Genomic DNA, 21753 nt, shown 5'->3' with positions numbered 1-21753 from the left:
CCTCTTTAAATGAGACAGAAAACATCATTGTGAACATTTTTTTTTATTGTTTTACATACTTATACACAGACCTAAATTCATACAAGTCTCAAACTTGCAACAAAACAAACATCTCCTCTGCCACCAGAGGTTGACCAAGCCTTGTATGGGCCAGTATTGCACTCTGGGTAATGTAGGCACCGTAAAGAGGCAAAAAAAACTTGTCACAGGAAAAAAAATCATGCAGCTTTTTTTTTTTTTTTTCCTTTTTTTTTTAAACACAGTACTCCGGTCAATAAAGCATGCTACAGACTGATCGGTATTAATTTTCTCGAAAAACCAAAAACACAAGAGACCTGGTAGCTGAGGTTGATCACTATAAAAGGCTGCAGGATATACGCCTCGGCCCTTTTACACTTCATAACAAAATGTCTACTTTTTGTGGAAGTGGGTTCATAAAAACAGAATCAATTTGTCACTCTACTTGGTCACTTAACTCTCTGATTGTAGCAAAATCATTTTGTAGTGCTTGAAAAAGGTCTGAATGGATGACACACTACATGTCACATAAATGCTCTTACAGAAAATAAGTTACAAATTACTTGGTGCGCTGGCACATCTGAGGTGTTGCTCCGGTTTTAACTGATAGTCGCTGCAGCTCAACATTCAAATTAATCCATGACAGTTAAGTACAGTTGATATTCACTCGGTTGTTTCAGTAGTACAAGTCAGAATCTATGGCTTTTTTCTCTGTTTTTAACGGCGCCACTTCACAGCTGGAGGCCATCAAATCAATACGCATTGTGCATGCTCATAACACACATGTGCGTTTGCACAGGGCTGCAGAACGCCAAGTCTCCGATACTCTGAAAAAATCTAAATCTTGTAGTGTTTAAGAGTGAAAATTTAGAAATGCACAGAAAAGATTGTGTGCAGAAGTGGTTTGTAAAGCCTCAAGCATCTCAGGACGAACATCTGTACAGTTTTAGGGGGACACATATAGAGAGTATTTAAATATACATGCATATTTGGCTTTGCAGAGCCGATGACGAGGGGGTGTCCAGGCTCCACACCCGTCTCGTCTCCACAAGCAGCTATTACAGTGGGTACAAACACATGAAGCTTTAATGGCGTCAGCTGCTTCTCCAGTGGATGTCCAAACTCCAGCAGTGGCTTCAGGAGTGTCAGGGCCAGCAGAGTCAGATGTGTGATAATAATCGGCCGATCGTGGAGCAGGGAGAGATTCACCAACTGTTTTTAAGTGGCACTGAGATCAGCTGGAGCTTGTTCAGTTTTATGGCAGAGCTGAAGAGCTGTATGTGGAAGTCGGGTGCTCTTCAATGGGAGGTTGAATCAGGGGGGTTAGTGGTCAGTTACAGAACACCAAGTGGACCTGCTGGCCGTAGAAGGGGTGGTTGGAGCGCTCGGCTACGGCCCGCCTGGCGACCTCCTCGCTGGGGAAGGTGATCAAGGCCTCGCCGCTGCACTGGCCACTAAAGTTGTACAAGATGAGAACGGCGTCTGGCTGGAGCTGCGGAGGAAGAGACACAGAAAACACAGGAGACAGTGAGCAGCACTTATTTTAATGCAGCTGCGCTGTGAAAACACCAGGGGGAGCCCACAGAGCAGAGGATGAACATGACTCAGGGAAAGATAAGTCTCATCAAACCGGTCCAGTTAGGTAGGAAAGAAAATCAGGGGATTAATGGGCAGAGCTTTGAGAGAGCAGAGTACATGCTGTTCCCTGAACAAAGTACATTAATTACACATTCGTTTGCATGCGTCCACATTGTGCATCAAGAATGAAGTTTGATGCAAAGAAAGAAATCAGATTCTTTAAGACGTGCAAATGTAAGAGAACTGAACAGGCAGACTTCATAGGTTTTACTGCTGTCATTGCCAGAGAATGACATGTCAGAGCACGAGAGAGGGAGACGGTGTTAGTGGGGAGAGCAATCACTGGAAAGAGTCGAGGCACTGAAGGAAACCTTGATCTGGTGGTTCTGTGAAGGAGTGCTGAATCAAGACAGACTGATAATAATTATAATTATAAATGAGAGCAGGAACCAAAACGTTCAAAATTAATCTCCCTGCACAGAGGCGGTCATATGTCATCCTCTGAAAAGTTTCTTCAAGTCAGGAACAGAAACAGCCATAAATCATCTACCTACAGTAATTTTTCTCAGCGGTGAAATTTATGTCTGTGGCAGGGCAACTTTGGCCTGGAGTCAGTTCAGAGGACTGAATAATAAAGCCAGAAACAATTCAATGTCCCTAATTAGTTACGTACAATATATACCAGCCTGCTGAAAGGAAAGTTATACAAAAAGCAGACAGAGCAGTCGAGCTATCAAATATAGAATAACCCGCCTCTGCTCAGCAGCCTTTCCGACACTCAGAGCTGAATAGACTGCAGGTTATGAACTGTATCATGCATCCCTATCTGTAGTTCTTATATATATTCTGTGCTAATGTGTGTTGCATTATCCAGAGTCAGCACTCCTGACAGGCCTGCAGGAGAGAGTGTAGTCGCAAGGTAGATTATTTTGGGAAGAAGCAGGCGGACATGCCGGGTCGGGAGGTGGCTAGATCGGGCATTTGTGAAATTGTAACTCGGCTGGTGAGTGTAAACGATATAAATGTGATGCTTCGTTTACATGGGCAGTTTGATGCTAGTCTACGAGTGCATGTTGTGCATCAGCCTGAACATATGATGAGGTTTAATTCTAGGTAAATGCCCTCTCCGTCCACTCCAGTTCTCCGGTCTGGGGGCTCTTCTTACCTTGGGGTGAGACCCTAAAGACAGAGCCATTCTTTGGGCTGAATCAGACTCCTGGCCTGTTCGCTCATCTGAACCATGCCGCTGTACTCGTCAGGGGCGTACTACAGACAGCATAACAATGAACGCACAGTCAGGGTCGGAGCACTCCACATTGTTTCACACAGTTATTCTGTATACCAACACTCAAGGAGGATGATGCACACACACATCAAACCAGAAACACACACACACACGAGGTATGGATTGGACAGACTTGTTTTGAACCACAGAGTGATTAAGCATGAGACTGTGTGGTAAAGGACACCAGCACTAGTGTGAGAACTGTTTTCTCACCCTTAGCCAGTGTGAGAGACATGACTGCAGCCAGAAAAACACACACTCACTCCATCAAGTATACAATTACTGTAGTTCAGCCAACAGTCAGGCCTGGAGTCAGCCTCTCACACACACATGCACGCACGAATGCGTGTGCACACACACTTGAAATTATCCATCAGAAGGTGAAGTCCTCCAATGTGCAACTGAAAATAAGTTAGTTGGTGCGAATTTCATGTTGGCTGCCCCCTACAGTAGGACTGTAGGACACACACACACACACACACACACACACACACAATAGTAAAAGGGTTGTACCATCACTAAATTACATGAGCCATAACGACCGCAAGCAGACCCAAGCTCTGTGCCACAACAACAGCACAACACCTCCACCTCCTCAAACCCCGCCCCTCTCCCTCCTCCCTCCCCGACTTGAGAAGCTGTCTGGAGCCACACCTGTTTGGGGTTCATACCTGCTTCAGAGGACTCCACCTAATTTGGACTGGCAGCATAAAATACAGGAAGCACAGAGAAGGAGGGGAGCACAAGTGCACACATGTCCCTTAGTGAAATACTACTGTGGTCCAACAGCTCGAGGCGTTATCACATGGGAAGATTCAAACCTTCAACAGTGTTTAAATTTACCATCATTATTAAGTTGTGATAGTGAAGTGATAGTTCAGGTCTTTAAATGTGGGGTTATACTTAACCCTCATCAGTGTACCTGCAGTAGATGATTGTCAGATTCCCCCTGTGTGGAGAAGCAGACCACAATACTTCTTAATAGTACTGACAGCAAGGCGTATTTTAGCCACCTAAAAGAAGTCCCACCTAAAATATACAATTGTTTAAGTGTACATATTTTTTACATTTTTGATGTTTTACATTGCCATCAGATCTGCTGCGTGTAGTAATACGGACGTTGTGCAGTTGAGGGAATATAGTGCTAATGGAAAAGGCTGCCTGACGGCAATATAAGGCACCCACAATGTTTAAAATATAGCATTTGGGTGGGCTTCTTTTAGGTGGCTAAATCACGTCTTGCTTCTCTAGGGGGGGAAAGCTGACGGTCATGTACTGCAGGTAATATACTGACAAAGTATAAGTGCCTCATAAAAACCACATCAGAAGACCCCAACGATTCCATTGAGCCTTCTGGAGGGAAGGTGCAGCTTTAATCCAACCATTTTACAACAGAGCAACAATCATTCATATTATTGAAAAGTAAGATTATAACCTGTCTGATTTGTAGAATTTAAAAAAAAAACAAAAAACATAGAATATATAAATTACGTATATGATGGCAAACATCTTTATATAAGTGCCTTCATTTCAGCGCCACATGTGCTGACCTGGTATCCCTGGAAGAAGCTGAGAATGTCTTTGACTCCGGTGTTGTAGGGAAGCCCCTGCATCCTAACCAGGGCGCCGGGCTGAGGCATCACGGAGGAGGCGGCGGCGGCAGCGGCGGCGGCGGCGGGGTGGTGAGGCTGAGCTGCCACTGCTGCTGCCACCGATCCCGGTGGAGCTGCAAAGTAGCTCACTGTTGAGGGAGAAACTGGAGGGCTGGAGAAAAAAACAACAACAAGGAAGCAAGAAGTTTCAGAAACACAGAAGGTACAAATACAGGGAGATACTTTTCTTCTGACCAAGCAGCTGGCTGGAGCTGATGGTGCACTAACCTGGGGTAGTAGGCTGTGTAGTTCATGTTCATATTCATGTACAGGTGTGGGTGAGGGGGGTAGTAGGCCAGGGCGTGAGCAGGGCTGTGTGTGGTGGTTGGAGGAGGTCTGGGAGCTGCCAGCAGGGGGGGCTGGTAGAGAGCAGCCTCAGAGAGGATGGCAGGCGGGGTGGGGAAGGCGGCGTACGCAGTGGGGGGAGAAAGACCTTAGAGAAAGAGACACAGAAACTGAATATATACACACAGTCCGGTCCTTCACATGATGCGCTCAGTGCACGCACAGACCTGCCAGTAGTAACGTGTAGTATGGAGAAGTATACGTATAGTTACAACATGATGAGTGGGGTTTTCAACGTGTTACAACATACCTCCAACTTTGACACCACAATGAGTCATTATGGGCGTTTAGACTTTAATAACCCCATGAGAAATAAACCAGTTCATTCTGAAAGGGAAGGTCAAGCTTCTGAGAAGTAATGACAAAACCAATGAAGGTAGTAATCGTCATTAAAACTGTCATTTTTTCTTAGGAAAAGTCAAACATTACCTAGTTACAGTTTCAGACACTTTTCTGATTTGTGTAACAGAACAACCTTACGTTGACCAAACAACAACTCTGAAGACGTCACCTGGGGCAATTTCCATTATTTTATGATGATTTACAAACAACTTACCAAGCAATCAATCTATAATGAACATTTTCATGAACTGCAGCCACAGCATTTGCTGTACGTAAGACCCTCACTTTCAGTTATGAACATATATCACAAACTCATATTCTGTAAAAGAAGCTCTGCAAGAGCTAACATTTCACTGTCGGTCTGTTTTATGTTCAGTTCTACTTTTAAATAGATTTTTAGATGATATATACAGCAATGAAGCTGATTATCAGAAAGGTTAATACAAGAGACCAGAATGACGTCCAAGCCTGTAAAAATTAAGACCCAGGTTGGGAAAACAACCCGGATATTTCCAGTCCGACGTGTTGTTAAACACACAAACACATATTTATTTACAGAGCTAACTGTGTCCTTCATGCTGCTACACTGACGATGTAAAACACACACAAATGATGGTATGGTTTTATTTACATACAAACAGCCACCATCTGTGGGCGGCTCTGGCAGGATGAAGGGTATCCAGGTTAGTCAGGGTGAAACTACGTGCCAAAAGAAATAACCTTAACTTTAATTCTAGTCAAGATTACAGGTGAAAACGTTTAACCACCAAATCTGAGATAAAAAGGCTGAAGATTTCTTGATCGATGATCATTAAGAAAGAAACTGACACAGAATGTCCTTTTCTAGCGGCTGCCAATCCTAATTTAGTAAGATTATGAAAAAAAAACAGATATGAGGCGTAACGAAGTAAAGTACACAGTTTGAAATGACAGTTTTAACCAGAGGAGGCAGAAATGTGGCTCTGTAGTGTAAATATTATAAATGAGAAACCAGCGAACTGTGGTGTTCTGAAAATATTCAAATCATTTCATTTGTAACTTTCCATTTCTAGGCCAAATAGGTTTGCATGAAACCAAATTAACTGGACTTCAGGGGCACAATGCCGAGATAAAATATGTCTGCCTACTCGTTCAGACGGCATCCCTCAGTTTCATAAACTGTTTCATATGAACACAAACATTTGTCAGTCAAAAAATAACCCTAATAACAAAGCAGGGTTTGTCAGTGGAGGTCACTTACAGGGAAGTTTGCAGGGTGGAGGGGAGAGGCCGCTGCGGTTCAGGGTTCCTCCCATCAGCACAATGCTCATCTCCTCTGTGGAGCACTGGAAGACCTCGACATAACGGTCCTTCATGGTCTTTTTATGGCACTTCTGGGCGACTGTAAAGGCCTTGTCAGATGACTTCATTTGGATGAAAGCATCACCAGAGGGTCGACCCTGCAGAGAGGACAGAGAAAAACAGAATAAGGAAAGGATGGTGAGCAGAATATGATCTACAATACATCTGTAATACATCTTTTTATGACATTTTAAGTCATATAGGTGCCTGAGCAACACCGGCCCCACCAGTCTCACCTGCTGGTTGAGAACCATGTGAACTCCGTGGGGTTTGATGTCAACGGTGTGCTCTCCCATGAACTCCAGGATATCTTCAATGCCGGCAGTGTAGGGCAGGCCCCGGAGGCGGACGCAGTCGCGGGTGCTGCTGGCCGCTGGAAGGAAGGAGGGCGAGGTGAGGACTGGGACCGGCACAATAGGTGAAGGAGGCAGTGTGGAGATCAGAGGTGTGGACATGTAACGGTTCAGGACCTGGCAAACACACACACACAAAAAAAGAAAAAAAAAAAAAAGGAGGGATGATTACAAATCATTACTACTATTTTTCTGCAAATGGCTGAAATCACTTTTGATTAAATCCCTCATGATGACTCAACTTTTAACAATGTTTACAAACAGCATCTAACAAATATGGTATAGAAACGGTTGAATCAATTATGACGTTTTGCACAACTGAAATGAAGCTGAAACTGAAAAAATAAACTGAAGGAAAAAAGTCAGCCGCGGTATCTCAGGGTGAAAACAATATGCATGTACACATATGCCAATGTTTCATTTAGATTGTGCAAACTCTTCAAACTCTACTGATTTATTGTATGCCTGGACTGTTTTGTCACATACTTTGGATACCATGTTTGCTCACTTTCCTTGTTGTCATGACATCAGTACTTGTGAAAACTTTCGGACGGAGGAAGCAGCTTTCATAAACGTCAGCCCCGAGTAGAAAGGGAACTTTTTCTTGAATGATTCATTAATGACAATGAGGCTTTCTCAAGAGCCTTAACGGTGAGAAAAGTGCACTGAACGGATTTGTCTACATATTTTTCATGATTAGTTTGTTAGATATCATAAAGCAGTGAATGGCTGTCGAGATAAACAGAGGCATGGTCGTGTCTAAAATAGAAAACCACAAGTTCCCCTATTTGTATCACCAATTCTTATGTTATTATGAAACAGACATTTCTGGAATTACACAAAGACTGTATAAAATAAGTAAGGGAAGCTTAAAATCACTTCTTCAATTTAAAAAAAAAATGACCATACACAAAGACATTAGTTCTCATTATTTCATACATCTGTTTTTAATCATTAGTTTCTGTTTGTCAGCACATTTCCCCAGCAGCAGCCTTGTGTATCTGATGTCTAACAAGAGGTCTCAAACTCACCTGCTGCACCTCAGCTGCAGTACTCCGAAACAGCTCGATATACCGCTTCCCCAGGATCTGCTTGTGCTTCTTCAGGGCGTTCTGGGCGTACTCTTCACAGGAGAAAATTACAAAGGCATCGCCAGTGGGCCGTCCATCAGGGTACTTGACAAAGAGCAGACCCTCAGCATCATCCGTCACTGGGCTCTCTGGACCGAGGAAGGAAAGCACTTCCTGTGGTGTGGCAGTGAACGGCAACCCCCGCATACGGATTATCACCTGGTTCTCTTTGGACAGGAACTGGGCCACTTCGTTTGATGTACCTGGTGTCAGAAGACAGCAATGATTAAATACATTGCATCATAAGACCACCCCCAGTGACACTCACCATTTTGTTTTCTTAAGCAAGGGTGATATTTTTCATGTGGTTGCTGGGTAACTTGCTTCTGTCTGTTCAGCTAAGCTTTCAGAAATAAACTTTTTAGAGGAGCAAGATGAAGAGAGTCATGGTCATGCTGGCAGCTCCATGGGGCTGTTCTCAGGAACAGTGACAACTTGAGCAAAATGCTAAACTTAGCGTGCTAACATTCTCAATGCATACATGCAAATGTATGGCAGGCTCAGGTCGAGTCCAGGATCGTCTTAGCTACAAACTCTGAGTTTGTACCAAAACTATTTTCAATTACATAATCTGCATCCCATTCATTTTATCTTTAATATTATGCAGCATTTCAAGATGTGACTTATCGACATCTTATGAAAATGTAACATGCAATTTAGGCAAAAAAGCAGCAGGAAAAAATTTAAAAAGTGGGTCGTTTGTGTTGGCAAACTGACTGGTTTGCAACTAAAAAGCGTCACACTGTCTTTGCCCACTGATGTGTGCTCAGGCACAGCCAGCTGAACCATGTCAGATTTTTTCACACAGCTTTATTCCCCGACCCCCATAAGACAATCACCTGTATTTTGTTCCCAGTGAATTCCCTGTTTCTACCATGTTTCTACCATGTTTCTCTTCACTGTTGCAGTTCAAGGAGAAGATGCCAACGTGAAATGGCCGTGCAAACAGGGGCTGTAAAAACAAATGTTCTTGTCCTATCTTGGAGTCAATTTGCAAGTAACTCCATCTGGTGTAGTTCCATTAAACCAGCTGATCTCAAGTCTCACAAATGTATCTACACATTTGGTAACAGCGCCATGTTTATTTGTCCCTCTTCTTTCTACTTTTTACCATCTACTGTATGGCAATAAAGGTCAAATTAAACAGATTACAAAACAGCAATGACGCTGCCTGACACACAAATGTTTGGAGTGTACATTCACAAGTTAACTGTGAACTACTTTCATTTTCACTGATAAATGCAACTGCGTCTTGTCTGCCTGTATTTGCTTAAAGTCCAAATGTGCTGTCAATCTGTACTGATCTTAACTCATCGGAGTAAAGTCCACAGTCACACCGGCAGCCACTGTAAGTTATCTGCTCTGAGCGACTGTGTTTCTTTGTCTGCTATCTGTGTACTGTGTTGCTGCTGGCTGCTGCTCTATGGTCCAGAGGCCCCAGGCCCTGCCTTTGTCTCTTCACACCCCCTTTGTACCAGCACTGAGCCAGTCCTTTCAGCGACCATCAGCCTCCTCTCCCTCAGGGGAGTGGAGCTTGAGGCCGGGCGGAACAGGTGAGCTGCTGTTAGCCGAGAGTGAAATTTCTCTCCAACTGGCCGCTGGGGGGGGGGGGGGGCTGAGGTGGTGAGGAAGGGAAGTGGGGGAAGCTCCTCACAAAGCGTCTTTCATTAGTCCAAGATAAGCTGCTAGAGAGTCACTGGGATGAGGCAAATACACAGGTAATAGGAGAGAGAGCCAGAGCGCAAATGAGAGCCCTTCTTTTATGGTCAGTAAAGAGCTGCTTTCTTACAGATGTGGCAGGGTCTTGTTTTTCCTCAAAGATGCGGGAAAGCCTTGAAATAAAAGTCCGCTTCACTCTAACAGAAAACCTTTCACTGCAAGTCCTCATACAAAACATGGAGAGAAGATAAAAAACAAGTAAAAAGGAATCTGAAATCTGACCTCCAGCGATCTTGAGGAATTCCTCTCCTGTGGCTTTGTAGACCTGATAACACAGAGGAAAAACTGGATTAAGCCGTAAGGAACATTGCAGCTCATACAGATGCAGAATAAACTCTGTCTTCAGAGCAACAGTGACAGGTCATGAATCAGCTTGTCTCATTTATAAGTAATATTGAGCCCAGTCAATCATTTAGTGAAAAAGACATTTCACAGACTACCTGAGGACTGAAAAGGGGGTCCAACATACAGCCAGGCGTATTTTAGAGAACAGAAAACAAAATGACAGCATGACTGAACAAGAAGGGAGCTGTGAATCTGACCTCGATGTAGCGGCTGCCCATGTGGTGCTTGTGACGCTCCAGTGCGAGATCTCTGTGTTCTGAGTTGATGAAACGAACCAAAGCTTCGCCGTTTCTCCTGCCTTGAGCATTAAGACAGAGGGCCACACCACCCCTGAAACACAGGTGCACAAACACATCCATCAGTATGAACACATGATATGCAGCCATGGTCAGGAATAAAGCGGCAGGTATTTGATGGCATGGTTTTGAAATAATAGTTAAGAATTTTCTTTTCCAGTCAAAGGAGCAAAAGTAAGAGCAATGGTCTTACAAAAAAATCAGTTCGAGTTATTTTGCTGCAGCATAACTTTAATAAACTTCACTGGAGTAACGTGGCCGTTGGAATACGCCATCAAGTCCAACATACTTGGCAATACTGAGGCCTTTAAAGAAGCGAGCGATGTCCTGGTCTGATGACTGCCATGGAAGCCCCCGAGCTCTGATCACCGTCTCACTGTCCACCGGCTCCGTCTTACTGCTGAAGATAGAGGAAAATATAGTAATGATGTTCTGACCTCATCCAAAAAAGAATAATAATCAGAACAGATTATTTAAGTAAAAACATTAAAAAAAAACCCCATCCATCCAGGTGACTGTAGCCAACACTAACGCTCTTGTTAAATTTGGACAAATTGCCCACAGACTGCAGACACAGAGAGCACTCACAGTAAGTGCTTAACACAGTAACGCACTCCCATGATTAAATGTCAGCAGGTAGTCAAGGTGATAGGCTTTTGACTGTCTGAGAGCAGCAGGATTTGGTGTTCTGCTACTAGATAGCCAGGTAAGCACTTGATGGCGAAGTTGGACAGCTTTAATAACACACTTGTGGTTTCTGTGTTGCTGTAATCAATGCTGAGGGCCTGAGGTCTGACTGGAGGGGGGTTTGTCCATGTGTAAGCTGTAACACTGCTGGTGAACAGGTGTGCAAGAACACACACAAAGCCAGAGTGCAATAAATATATATCTGTTGAAAAGTTCATACGTACCATGTGCCGGAATCAAACTTGTACTTCACCGTTTCAACACAGGAGAACTTGTGATCTAAAAACAGAAAGTGGCAAAACTGAGTCAACAATGCTCTATCTTTTCTGCAGTGAACAAGTTCACCCTGCCAGGCAGCATGTGATTTAAGCCTTCTGCATTCCTGCTACCAATCACACCCAAGGACATACTTGTTATTAAGGGGGTAAAGCCCGAGGCAACAGCCACAGTCAAGATTGAAGATTTCAGATCAAAGTTTGATTGATTGCGCTGTCACATGCCTGGAGTCATCTTACATCAATGCAGCAACAACAACACCCACTTTAAAAGGTCTACTTTCAATGATGAATCACTTCTGGCTCATTAATTAGAATAATGTTCACTGATTAACAAACTGCCACACCTTTTAGTTAATCATGGTCTTTCTTTGCTCCAGTTCCCATAAAAAATAAAAATAAAAAAAAACAACATACAACATGGCACAAATGCGAAAACTTCAGTTCTGCAGTCACAGTGCTGGTGAACGCACACACTAATAAGTGTTTGCGAACAGTGCATGTTACTTCACTGGTCTTAATATGGGCCTGGAGTCAGCTATAAATCAGTGCCATGGGAGATTCATTCAGCATCTGCCTCAACGTCAGATTGTGCGTGGTCCAAATTCACTTACTGTAGGGCTCAGCCAGGATGCAGAGCGTCAGCTGCACCATGCTCCTCACCTCCCTCACCCCCATCGACTGCTCTGACACAGCAGGAAGACCCACATCTGCACACACAGTTAAGGACACTGACCGGTTTAAGCTGCCTGTTATTGTGACTATGTACGACTTGTCAATGTCATGCTGCCAAGATTTTGTGCCTGCATCCTTTTAGTATATATGTACACTGTAAAAACAGTCCTGCTTGTCAAGGGAATGTTAAAGGAGTGTTCATAATACAAAGATCGAATAACATACAAGGACAAACATTTTAACATTTTAGTGCAGAGGCTTGTAAAGGATACACTCCAACATGGAGGGGAGTTCGAGCTTCTGCACAGGTCCAGCGTTGGGGCAACATTTGTGAAACTCCTTCCTCACATCCACAAATGTAAAGAAACACTCAGGAAGGACGAGATTCTGAAGCGGAAGAGGCAAAAAGACATCCCCAAATGACTCAGTATGCTGAGTATGGTAATCTGGTAGACACCTGATACATGAGGAAGCCAGGAGAGAATTCCAAAGAAAACATGCATGCTGATAATATCTTATTCAGTGTTACAAAGAGGAACACAACAGGGGAGGAAAACATAATTCAAAAGAACTTCATAAAGTAAACACATCCTTCATATCATATTAATCTCAAGCACAATTCTAGAAATTAACTAGTTTTACATGATCAGGGATTTTAACAGGTTTATGACACACCATGATATAACTGGAGCCATAAACAGAGCTTGGTTTGTTTAGTGTGGTTACAGGTATTCCAAGGATCACACACACACACACACACACACATGTGATAAAACATTTTCATCATACCAACAACAACAACATTTTCTACCATTCCAAATGTTGCAGAAGACTCTTAAATACAGGAATAACGTGACGGCAGTCTTGTGTGAAACTGTGGGAACCATTACCTTCTTGGACGCTTCGGGGTGGAGGGCCTGTCGGATGATGAGGGGACTGTTGACACATAGCGTATACGAGCTTCTGCCGAGACATTTCAGCTCTGATGACACCGACTGCTGGAACTGCACAATGAAACAGAAAAGAAGAAGAAAAGAAAATGAAATATACATCTCGGAAAAACACAAGAAAACTGGACTGTCAACTTGTGATTATTCCTGCAGGGTTTATCTTTAGAGAGAAGGAGGAGGCACTTCATTATGGATTGGATTTATTCCCCTTTAAATTTAGTGACTTTATAGATCAACATGGGTCATTTATCTGTTGTGCAAACATCATCCAGTGGACTCGCGTCTAAAAAAAGGCAGACAAGTGAAGGTGGTGCTGTGTTTGACATTTGACTGTGTTTGTTTCTCATTAGACACCAGGCTCGTCTAACAGGTTTCAGTGTTTGCCCCGTGAGAGAGAGAGACACGGGAGACGAATCATCACACTGCTGATCACCAGGATTACTGCTGTCTCTTAGCATGATCAACAGTTGCAGCCAGACAGGACAAAAGAAATCAACCCATACAGGTCCAACCTGTAAAGTGCAATGGCTACGACACCCAGTCCTAAATACCAGCAACTCCCACATAATGTTTATTTCTGACAACCACATTCAATGAAGCTCGCTGCTTTTGTTGCGTCAACCTGTTGTTGGCACCATTTCACTGTCAACAGAGGCCACCACTTCAGTATCAACGTACACTGAGGCGAATGACATATGAGGTCTACAGTTCTGAGAATGTCTTACATCACAAGAATTTATTATGATTCATCTTCAAGTTAGCTTTAATAAAGTTTAAATATTCATATTTGTAGGTTGAAAGCTGTGTTAAGTCATTTTTGAACACTCAAGGCTTAAAACAGACTTCAAACATCCATTTCAAGAGCCAGGTACAGAAATAAACCGAATCGTGAGAAAAAAATCGTTGAGCTTTGCTGCTTATCATAACAACTGTGGCTGTCTGTCGTCTTGCTTGAAGCGTACACTGAAATATTTATTAATTGTCCTGTGTGGTTTTGGTGGCTGCTTACATTTTTACATTCAGCATGTTTGGCTGAGAGTCATGACGGGTCAACCAGCCGCAAAGCTAAACAAGTTAAGGCTGTTGATTCTTGATATTAAGCAATGGCATCTGATTTTTATCACCTCACTGAGACTTAATATACTGTGACAAAGTTTGCTAATCACGCTTTTATTTTGGCTCGTCTTGACAAAGATCTAAAAAACCTCTTGATTAATTTGGTTGACAGTGGTGATTGTCTCAAATGTGTGTATCATAATTTTGCTCAGTACTGACATCTTGAAACCCTTCTGTATCATGTTGGTTAAAAATGAAGCTTACTGAGAACGAAAGTTTTTCTCTTCTTCTTCCTCCCCGAACCCTCAAAGTCGACCTTCTGACTGCACAATTAGACTGTCTGGCTGTGAGACCACCTAAAAACCAAGAGCTGAGGAGTTTCACATGACTACTGGCTATATATGACAGTCCTTCAGACAGTGAGAGAGTATTAGAGGTGCGTGTTGAGGCATGCTCTTTAACAGTCAGTGAGAAATGCAGGGCTATTTGGCAACACCAACCAGTTGCTGACAAGGGAACAAATGCTTTGGGGTGAGATTAGGGGGGTTTTAAGGGGGGTTGGACTGAAACCTGAAAGAATAAATAATGAGAAGAATACAGTTTAAGTATTTTCAGTGGGCTCTTGAGCACCAGCATCTACAAAAAGATCTCTGTTCCCTGAGTTCTGGCTTTGTTCTCTTTAAAACTAAGAATATTGTAAACTCATTTGCACAAAATCCCTTTGCTGTCGTGTAGTAGTGAGTGACTGATGAGAAGGTGAGACGGATAAAAGCAACGTATCATAAGCCACCTAAGAGGTCTTACGTACGATGTGAGTGACTGTATCACAGGGGTTCAGAAGGTTCAGTGCGTCAGGTGGGAAGCTGAAACATGTGAGAGTTGGCTACCAAACAGCATTACAGACTCTGTTGTTGGTGAAAACAAACTAAGACAGTATGGATGCTTTTCACATTCTCTCTTTAGAAGCTACTGAATAAGTGAATAGCAATGTTCTCGTGGTGATTCAGATCTGAGACGGGGGTTACTTATTGACAGGGCCGCCAGAGATAAACTGTACATGAGAACGATGGGTCCACATGTACATTGTGGTTTAAAAGGATGCACCTCAAACTAAAGTGAGTATGTAAACACAGTTCTTAACTAAATATAAATATTTTTCCTAATTAAAAAGGTGAAGCCAAGAGACAGCGTGTGAAACACTGTACATGGAGACATATTGGTGGATCTATTCTAGGTGTTTTAAAGGTGATTGATGACAAATAACAACTTTAGGTATAAATGTTAAATTTATCACGTTACATAATCTCACAATATAAAATAATATAACATGTTTTTGGATAATGTTCAATTTGCAAAAACTGCCTGTCAGAGAAAGCAGCAAACAAAAAGTAAAAGGAAAGAAGTGGCATTCAATGTGCCTGAATTTGAATGACCTCATTCCTGATTGAGTCAAGAGCTCATTTATTGAATGGGTTTGCATGTGTCTGAAAGCTCATAATACCAATTTTAAAATCAGTCATCTTCTTTAATCCATCATAATACCTAAAAGCTTTCACTGCTATGATACTCCAAAATTCTGCAGATTAATTTAGCAGCACATTTGAAAAAAACATGCCAATATGCACAACTTCATGTTTACAGTGATAACAGGAGTAATGTTTGCTCATAGTTGTGCATGCTGCTCCACCCCGAACAATTGCTAAAGCCGGATTACCAAGAGTAAAGCAAATGTTTTAAAAGAAGTGCCGGCGCACCCTCTCCCTTTTCTCCTCCGTGTCAAAAAACGACAGCAAAAATGCCGACGACTTCACCCCAGAGCACTGACGCAAACTCATGAACAGACCACGGAAAAAGGTCACAGCTCTTGTACAACTCTTAAAATTAGCTTCATTTCTTTTCCAGTGAACGTGACAGATGTGACGGTACGGTCCTCCAAATAAAAAAAAGCATGGTTAATGTGCAATGTGTGAAATACAACACAACCACTTAATTAATCACTTTTCAATATTATCTGTAATTTTGCTACCAGAAACCGTGCAAACAAAAAAATTAAAAATTAAAGCAAACAATGTTTTTCTTCCAGTGATACAATCGTTTTCATGCCTTGGTGGCACACTTGGCTCTCCTGTCAAAAACAACTCCCAGTTATGATGTGATAACCCCACGTCATACTTTCTTTATGATAAACGCATCTCACTATCTGAAGAAATTAAGTCTTTCATTTCAATTCAAAATCAAACTTGAACGTTCATGTCTTAAGAACTGTTTGAGGACTTGCAAACGATTGGCACACCAATTTCTCTTAAAATCAACTTCTTGTCTCACACTACCCTCTGAAAAGCACTTTCACAGATGTGGGGGAGGAAGTGGCCTTTGAACATGGCCCTATCAGCGTTTGTTCTCCAGTGCAGCCGAACTGTTTATATGCAGAGGTTGAGGCAGGCTGGTAGTGACTGAAACAAACTCCGATAAGAGCAGCAGGGAGTGTCAGGGCAGTCCCTGAGGTAACCGTTTGAGGCACCTAAATCAGCATGTCCCAGCACAGGAACGTCACCAACAGTTGGATGACAGAAAATACAATTCATAGCTGTACGTCCTGGAACCCTTATGTCTCTATGTGAAACAAAAAAATGTTTGTTATGCTAACAATAGGTTACTAGTGTGCGTACACTTCACAAACACCCAGACTGTGAGGAGCCTGTTCACTCACCGCGGCACGTCTACTCAACTTTAAGCTGCACCGTCATATACAGTATACTACATTTTTGTACTTAGCTTTGGGGGTTTATTTAAGATTACTGTTCTGTTAAACATGAGTGCAAACACGACTTTAAAATAATAAGGTTATTTCAGTGCAGTATATTTCTATCTGCGTCCTTTCACAGTCCGATTTCTCCCACTAATTTGCTTTCTTGTGTCAATGTAAAAGTAGTTGTTGTGGCAACAGGCGCAAACGTCGAAATTCTTTCGAGATTGTCCTTTTGTAGAGACCTTAACATGACAGAAATCTTTGGACACAACCAGCAGAGATGTTTGAGTTTGTAAAAATAATCAGATTTACATGCGTCATCGTTACGTAGCCTTTCGGAAAAGTGTTAAAAGCCTAGCAGGGGATTTTTTTTCCCCCACTAGGGGCAACAGTAAATGTGATGAATCATGGGGTATTTTGTCTTCATTGTCAAACAACCACCATTGCAGAAATATATACTGCCCTTTAAGGTTTTATTCATGTTACACTTCCTTCCTCATTCTCCGATTCTCGCCAGGTAGTTTAAGTGACAGGTGACCGAGTGAACCACACCATCACCTTGAGTAGAATTACGGATGTCTCCGGGTTTGAACACTGTTGGAAAGTTTGGGGATAATGTATGTGCACCATTCAACAAAATAAAAAACAAAAAGGTCTAGCTGTTTTTAGACATTTTAATTTAAAAAAAATCTGACATTTAACATCTTTTAAAATACAAGCTTTGGGAGTCACACTTAAATGTGAATCATTGTGTTAACCATGACACAACACAGCAGGCAGCCTCTCAAGTACGGCCTAAAACTGTTGAAAAACAATTACGTGGTGAGTAAGAGGTTGCGATGTTTCAGTTTCACAACATCAGCAAAAGCAACAACAGGGTCAGTGACCTCTCACATCTCAACCATCAGGATGTGACACGCCGTCAGCATCTCAAACTAAAGCAGGAGCCTGTACAGTCACCAATAGCCACGCCGAACAGCAGCTGTGACCCGCAGACACAATGTGATATGACGGTCACAGCCACAGTCATCACACACACACACGCACACACACACACTCACGTCAGCCATCGTCGTCATCATCTTACCAGCAGTCTATTTTGACAGAGCCCTGATTCATGTAAGTGAGCACTTCATGCGTTCTTTAAAAAGTGTCTGTTCTTAAATTGATTACGGTCAAAACTAATATGTAGGACTTCCAGAAAAATGTTGACTCGACCCATGTAATGTTTTGTACAACAATCAAACCCCGAGCAACGTGTGACTTTATTCCAAGTAAAGGTCAGGACACCTGTCAGTGCTGTCATATCCCCTCTACGCATGCAAGTTTCTCTAAAATCCGTGGTAGTGCGAGAAACACCAGACGATACGTTACAGAGTGAGGAAGGAAGATGGTCAACTCATAGACAGATTTTCACCAGCAGTGTTTGGTGTTTAACAACAAAGACAACAACTACCACGACCCCACGCAACTCATTAACATCACCCTATGTCTTTTGCCCTTGTCTTGATTGAGACCCACAGTGGCAGCGATTGCAAACTGTGCATTTAAAAAAAAAAATAAAGGTGTGAAGAATTTTATGGTACATTATGCAGATATCCTCATGTCTATCCTCTGACTTGAAAACAAACAGGCAAGCATTTATACCTGTCAAATTTTACTGCGGATCAGTTTGTGCATGAGGGCTTTATGCAAAACATGCCAGGAGGACGACTGACTGACTGACTGTTGTAGCAGAGGAACATTGCACCAACATACAAAATTACAAATGCATTCTTGGATCTAAAGTATATCTAACAGAAGCTCATAAATTAAATACACGCACACATCACAACGTTATGAAGTTTAGCAGCCAAGTGTTAAATAGCCCGGGCAAACTCTCCGGCCTTCTCTACCTTAATAAATCTTTCACCACAGACATCCGACAGATGTCCTCGGGGACTGACCACAGATCAATATGACAAGCACACCAACATGTGGCAACTTCGTGTTTCCCCTCTATCGGTATGCAAGCTGGAATAAGCTTCATCATGTGAAGTAAGGACGACATGCTTCTAGGCTTCAGTTCTATAGATCTGCTGTCTGGGAAAATGTCTGTTTTCCTTTTCATCCATGTATCAACAAGGATAAAACTAATCTTTAAAATGGCCAATAGGAGAGAAAGTAGCTGGTGAGACAAAGGTATGAGAAGAACGAACTGATTGCTGGGTTAATATTTGAAGGTTAAGCACACAAACTGACCCGCAGTTGAGCTCAAGTCTTAGCAGGTCTACACGAGACACTGACTTCAGCTTTTAGACCAAACTCCCATCAGATTTTAACTGTTTTAAGCGATGCGTCCTCATTTCTACGACGCTCTAGAAAGAATTTGAAGATAACGGCCACATTTTTCGACCAATCATCCAAACTAACCTGCTTGTGCATGCAAAGCACTCAGAGCATGGCGGCACTGTGTCAAACCAAACACACCATTTCCAGCGAGATAATAAATGGTTTTCAGACGACAACATACAGGAGGGGTGGGAAAAGGTGCAAAACATGTTAGGCAACATTAGCGCTTTTGTTAAAACACATCTCTTGACAGGGAGCAACCAGCAAGAAGAATAATCACTGTAACCAACTACTGAGGACGAACGCCCAGGATCTGAATGCCTCCCCTCCCGTCTGTCCTGCAGCCTAAAACAGAGGTGCGGTCCCAGGTAAACATTCCGCCTTCCAGATGTCTGCAGCAGGCATCAGGCCCGAGACAAGACCAGACCTGCGACTCCTTATCACCAAGATGCCTGGGGGCTTTTTGCCTATCCCAGCCCCTGAGCTCCCAACAAACTGTCAGCAGAGTTGAACTGTCAGGGCCGAAACCAGTGACACATCTCCACCAGGTGGGAGACCATTTTTTTCTTTTAAAAAAAAAAAAAAAGGTCACCTGGGAAATCTGACACTCCTCACGTTAATGCCAAGTCAGGCTTGTCACGTCTCATCTCGCTGCTGGCGAGAAACTGTCAGAGGAAAGTTGATTTTAATTAACTCCTGAGTTTGCTCATGGGGTCAACGAGGCACAGAGATTGATTTTACGAGCTGTTGCTCTGGTTTTAAGGACTTCATTAAAAAAAGAAGAAAAAAAAAAGGCCTTCACATTTAAAAACTCACCTGTTGCAGAACTTTATCCAGGGGCTCGGCTTTGACAATGTCGTCCAGAGTCAGGCCTGTGTCCTCTTTGCACTGGTCTGTCAGCTCCAAAGTGTCCGGCTTGACGATACATCTCTGAAGCTTCCCAACCTGTGGAGGGATTTAAGGTTTCATGGCACAGAATACAGCTTGGAAGCAACACACTCAAAAACAACCAAAACATGCTAAGTGATGTCAAATTACAGCTTCCCCCCTCCAACTCCACATTCAGGAAGTGAACTTCTTAAACAAAACAGTGAAACAATCAAATTGACAATGTAGTTGCAAAAAGCACTTAATTGTCAATAAAGCGTTGTTTTAACGTGAAGCTGACATGCCAAACCAAAAAGGTGTGTGTTATTTTCTCCTCCTCTTCACCTGCTTGTTACATTTATTTTAGCTGCACACCTGTTTTATTAAAACAAAAAAGGTGAGCTAACAAGACGACGGCCAATTAATGTAGCGTTAGCTAGCATGAGTAGTAGAAAATAAAGCAGGCTACACAGAGAGAAAGAGAGAGCACACACCATGTTGATTTAAATGTCAAACATATTGTTCCACTACAGGTTACACACTAATGCCACAAACACTCTGGGTACACAAGAAACCGTACATCGAAACGAACGGGTCAGAAAGGTCCGTACCTTTTTCTCATGTAGGTCCACAATTTGCCACACCAAGAGAATTATTTCCCTCTCATCCGAACCCAGTTTACCCCCATTTGCACCAGCTGTTGCCCCAAAGAACACCACCAGAGTATCACTGTGCGAAGCCATCAGGGACCACAAGGGGTAAAAACTACAATTAAAGCAAAGATTAAAATAAAAACAAAAACACGAGGAGTTCACCTTTTTCCAAGTGATAAGAAGAGCGAACAAAAGGGCTCAATTGAAGGTAAAACGCAGAGAGGGGAGAGAAAAAAAAGGGGGGGAGATGATATTTTTTCAGAGGAGCCACGAAAGAGGTTTGCGGTCAGAGACTCTACCTGTTGAAGTACTTGAGTGCGCTCTATCCAGAGATACTGGTTTAACTGGTAAAGAAGGCTGGGAATCCGTGTTTCCTTCACACGAACTCCATAACAAGCCCCGCAGTTTTTTTTTCTCTTTCCTCCTTTCTATTTTTTTTCTGTGTTACCTGTGTGGCTCGGCCTCTGAGCGAGAAGTCCTCACGGGCGTCTCCTATTGGCTGGTTTGGAAAGGTGAGGGCGGGACGCAGGGGGGTCAGTGCTGCAGTGTGATTGGTCGGAGCTGTTGAATCAGGAAGTGGTCCGGCAAAAACAAGGCAAAGGAGAGCCGCCATGAGGTTACCCTGCTGTTTCACAGTGGTAGTGGAGGGTGAATGAGCAGGCCGGCAGCATGCAAAACACCCGCAGAGATACACCTGCAGGGTGTTTGAGCTTGTAAAAGGTTTTATGATTTTCCTTTCAAATGAGTTTTATCGGCCGGCTACCTCAGGTGATGAGTAAATTTGCGTCAATATATATTATATTATATATTATTATATTATATATATTATATTCTCCAAAAAATGTGAACTAGAGAAAGTCCTTTTTCCCAACCACATTTCCACAGTATGGAACTGTTGTAAACTGATTAGTGCAGCTTGTCCTGTCAGTTTGTGCCTTTGTCTATGTTGCATTTTGAGAGATCAGGTTAGGCCTGTCTGACCTCATGCTTTGTGTGTACATCGTCTGTCTCTTCTTCATCCTTTCAAAAGTAGTATTTAATCCCAAAAACACTGTACACACACATACTGATTTACTACAGATTTGTGCATGTGGGGGAGTATCATT

General features: G+C 42.7%; 1 protein-coding gene across 3 annotated transcripts; it reads right to left on the bottom strand.

Moving 5' to 3' along the window:
- Nucleotides 1-24: 24 nt before the first annotated feature.
- Nucleotides 25-21112, bottom strand: esrp2 (epithelial splicing regulatory protein 2). 3 transcript variants are annotated; one of them, XM_037096621.1, is made up of 17 exons: nucleotides 20947-21112; nucleotides 20606-20759; nucleotides 19944-20072; nucleotides 12932-13045; nucleotides 12314-12428; nucleotides 11981-12076; nucleotides 11316-11370; nucleotides 10694-10804; nucleotides 10306-10438; nucleotides 9986-10028; nucleotides 7946-8247; nucleotides 6798-7031; nucleotides 6461-6659; nucleotides 4762-4966; nucleotides 4432-4645; nucleotides 2762-2862; nucleotides 1373-1510 (listed from the first exon to the last, which is right to left on the bottom strand). In XM_037096621.1, the coding sequence occupies exons 2-16, from the start codon at nucleotides 20735-20737 to the stop codon at nucleotides 2776-2778; spliced, it is 2169 nt and encodes a 722-aa protein (XP_036952516.1). In that variant the 5' UTR covers nucleotides 20738-20759; nucleotides 20947-21112; the 3' UTR covers nucleotides 1373-1510; nucleotides 2762-2775. The 3 variants fall into 3 exon arrangements, with proteins under 3 accessions (XP_036952514.1, XP_036952515.1, XP_036952516.1); XM_037096619.1 differs by lacking the exon at nucleotides 2762-2862 and having other exon boundaries at nucleotides 25-1510; XM_037096620.1 differs by lacking the exon at nucleotides 2762-2862 and having other exon boundaries at nucleotides 25-1510; nucleotides 10694-10801.
- Nucleotides 21113-21753: the final 641 nt, after the last annotated feature.

Source organism: Acanthopagrus latus, chromosome 4, assembly GCF_904848185.1.
Source record: "Acanthopagrus latus isolate v.2019 chromosome 4, fAcaLat1.1, whole genome shotgun sequence".
NCBI lineage: Eukaryota > Metazoa > Chordata > Actinopteri > Spariformes > Sparidae > Acanthopagrus > Acanthopagrus latus.
Note: the sequence above shows the minus strand (reverse complement) of the source record. Positions and strands in the feature narration are given on the sequence as shown.

Excerpts from the sequence above, each read along its gene's own strand:
- esrp2 (XM_037096619.1), bottom strand. The coding sequence starts at position 20,737 with ATGGCTTCGCACAGTGATACTCTGGTGGTGTTCTTTGGGGCAACAGCT. Across the intron at positions 11,371-11,980 it reads CATCCTGGCTGAGCCCTACA|ATCACAAGTTCTCCTGTGTT; the intron begins GTAAGTGAATTT and ends TTCTGTTTTTAG. Across the intron at positions 6,660-6,797 it reads ACATGGTTCTCAACCAGCAG|GGTCGACCCTCTGGTGATGC; the intron begins GTGAGACTGGTG and ends TCCTCTCTGCAG.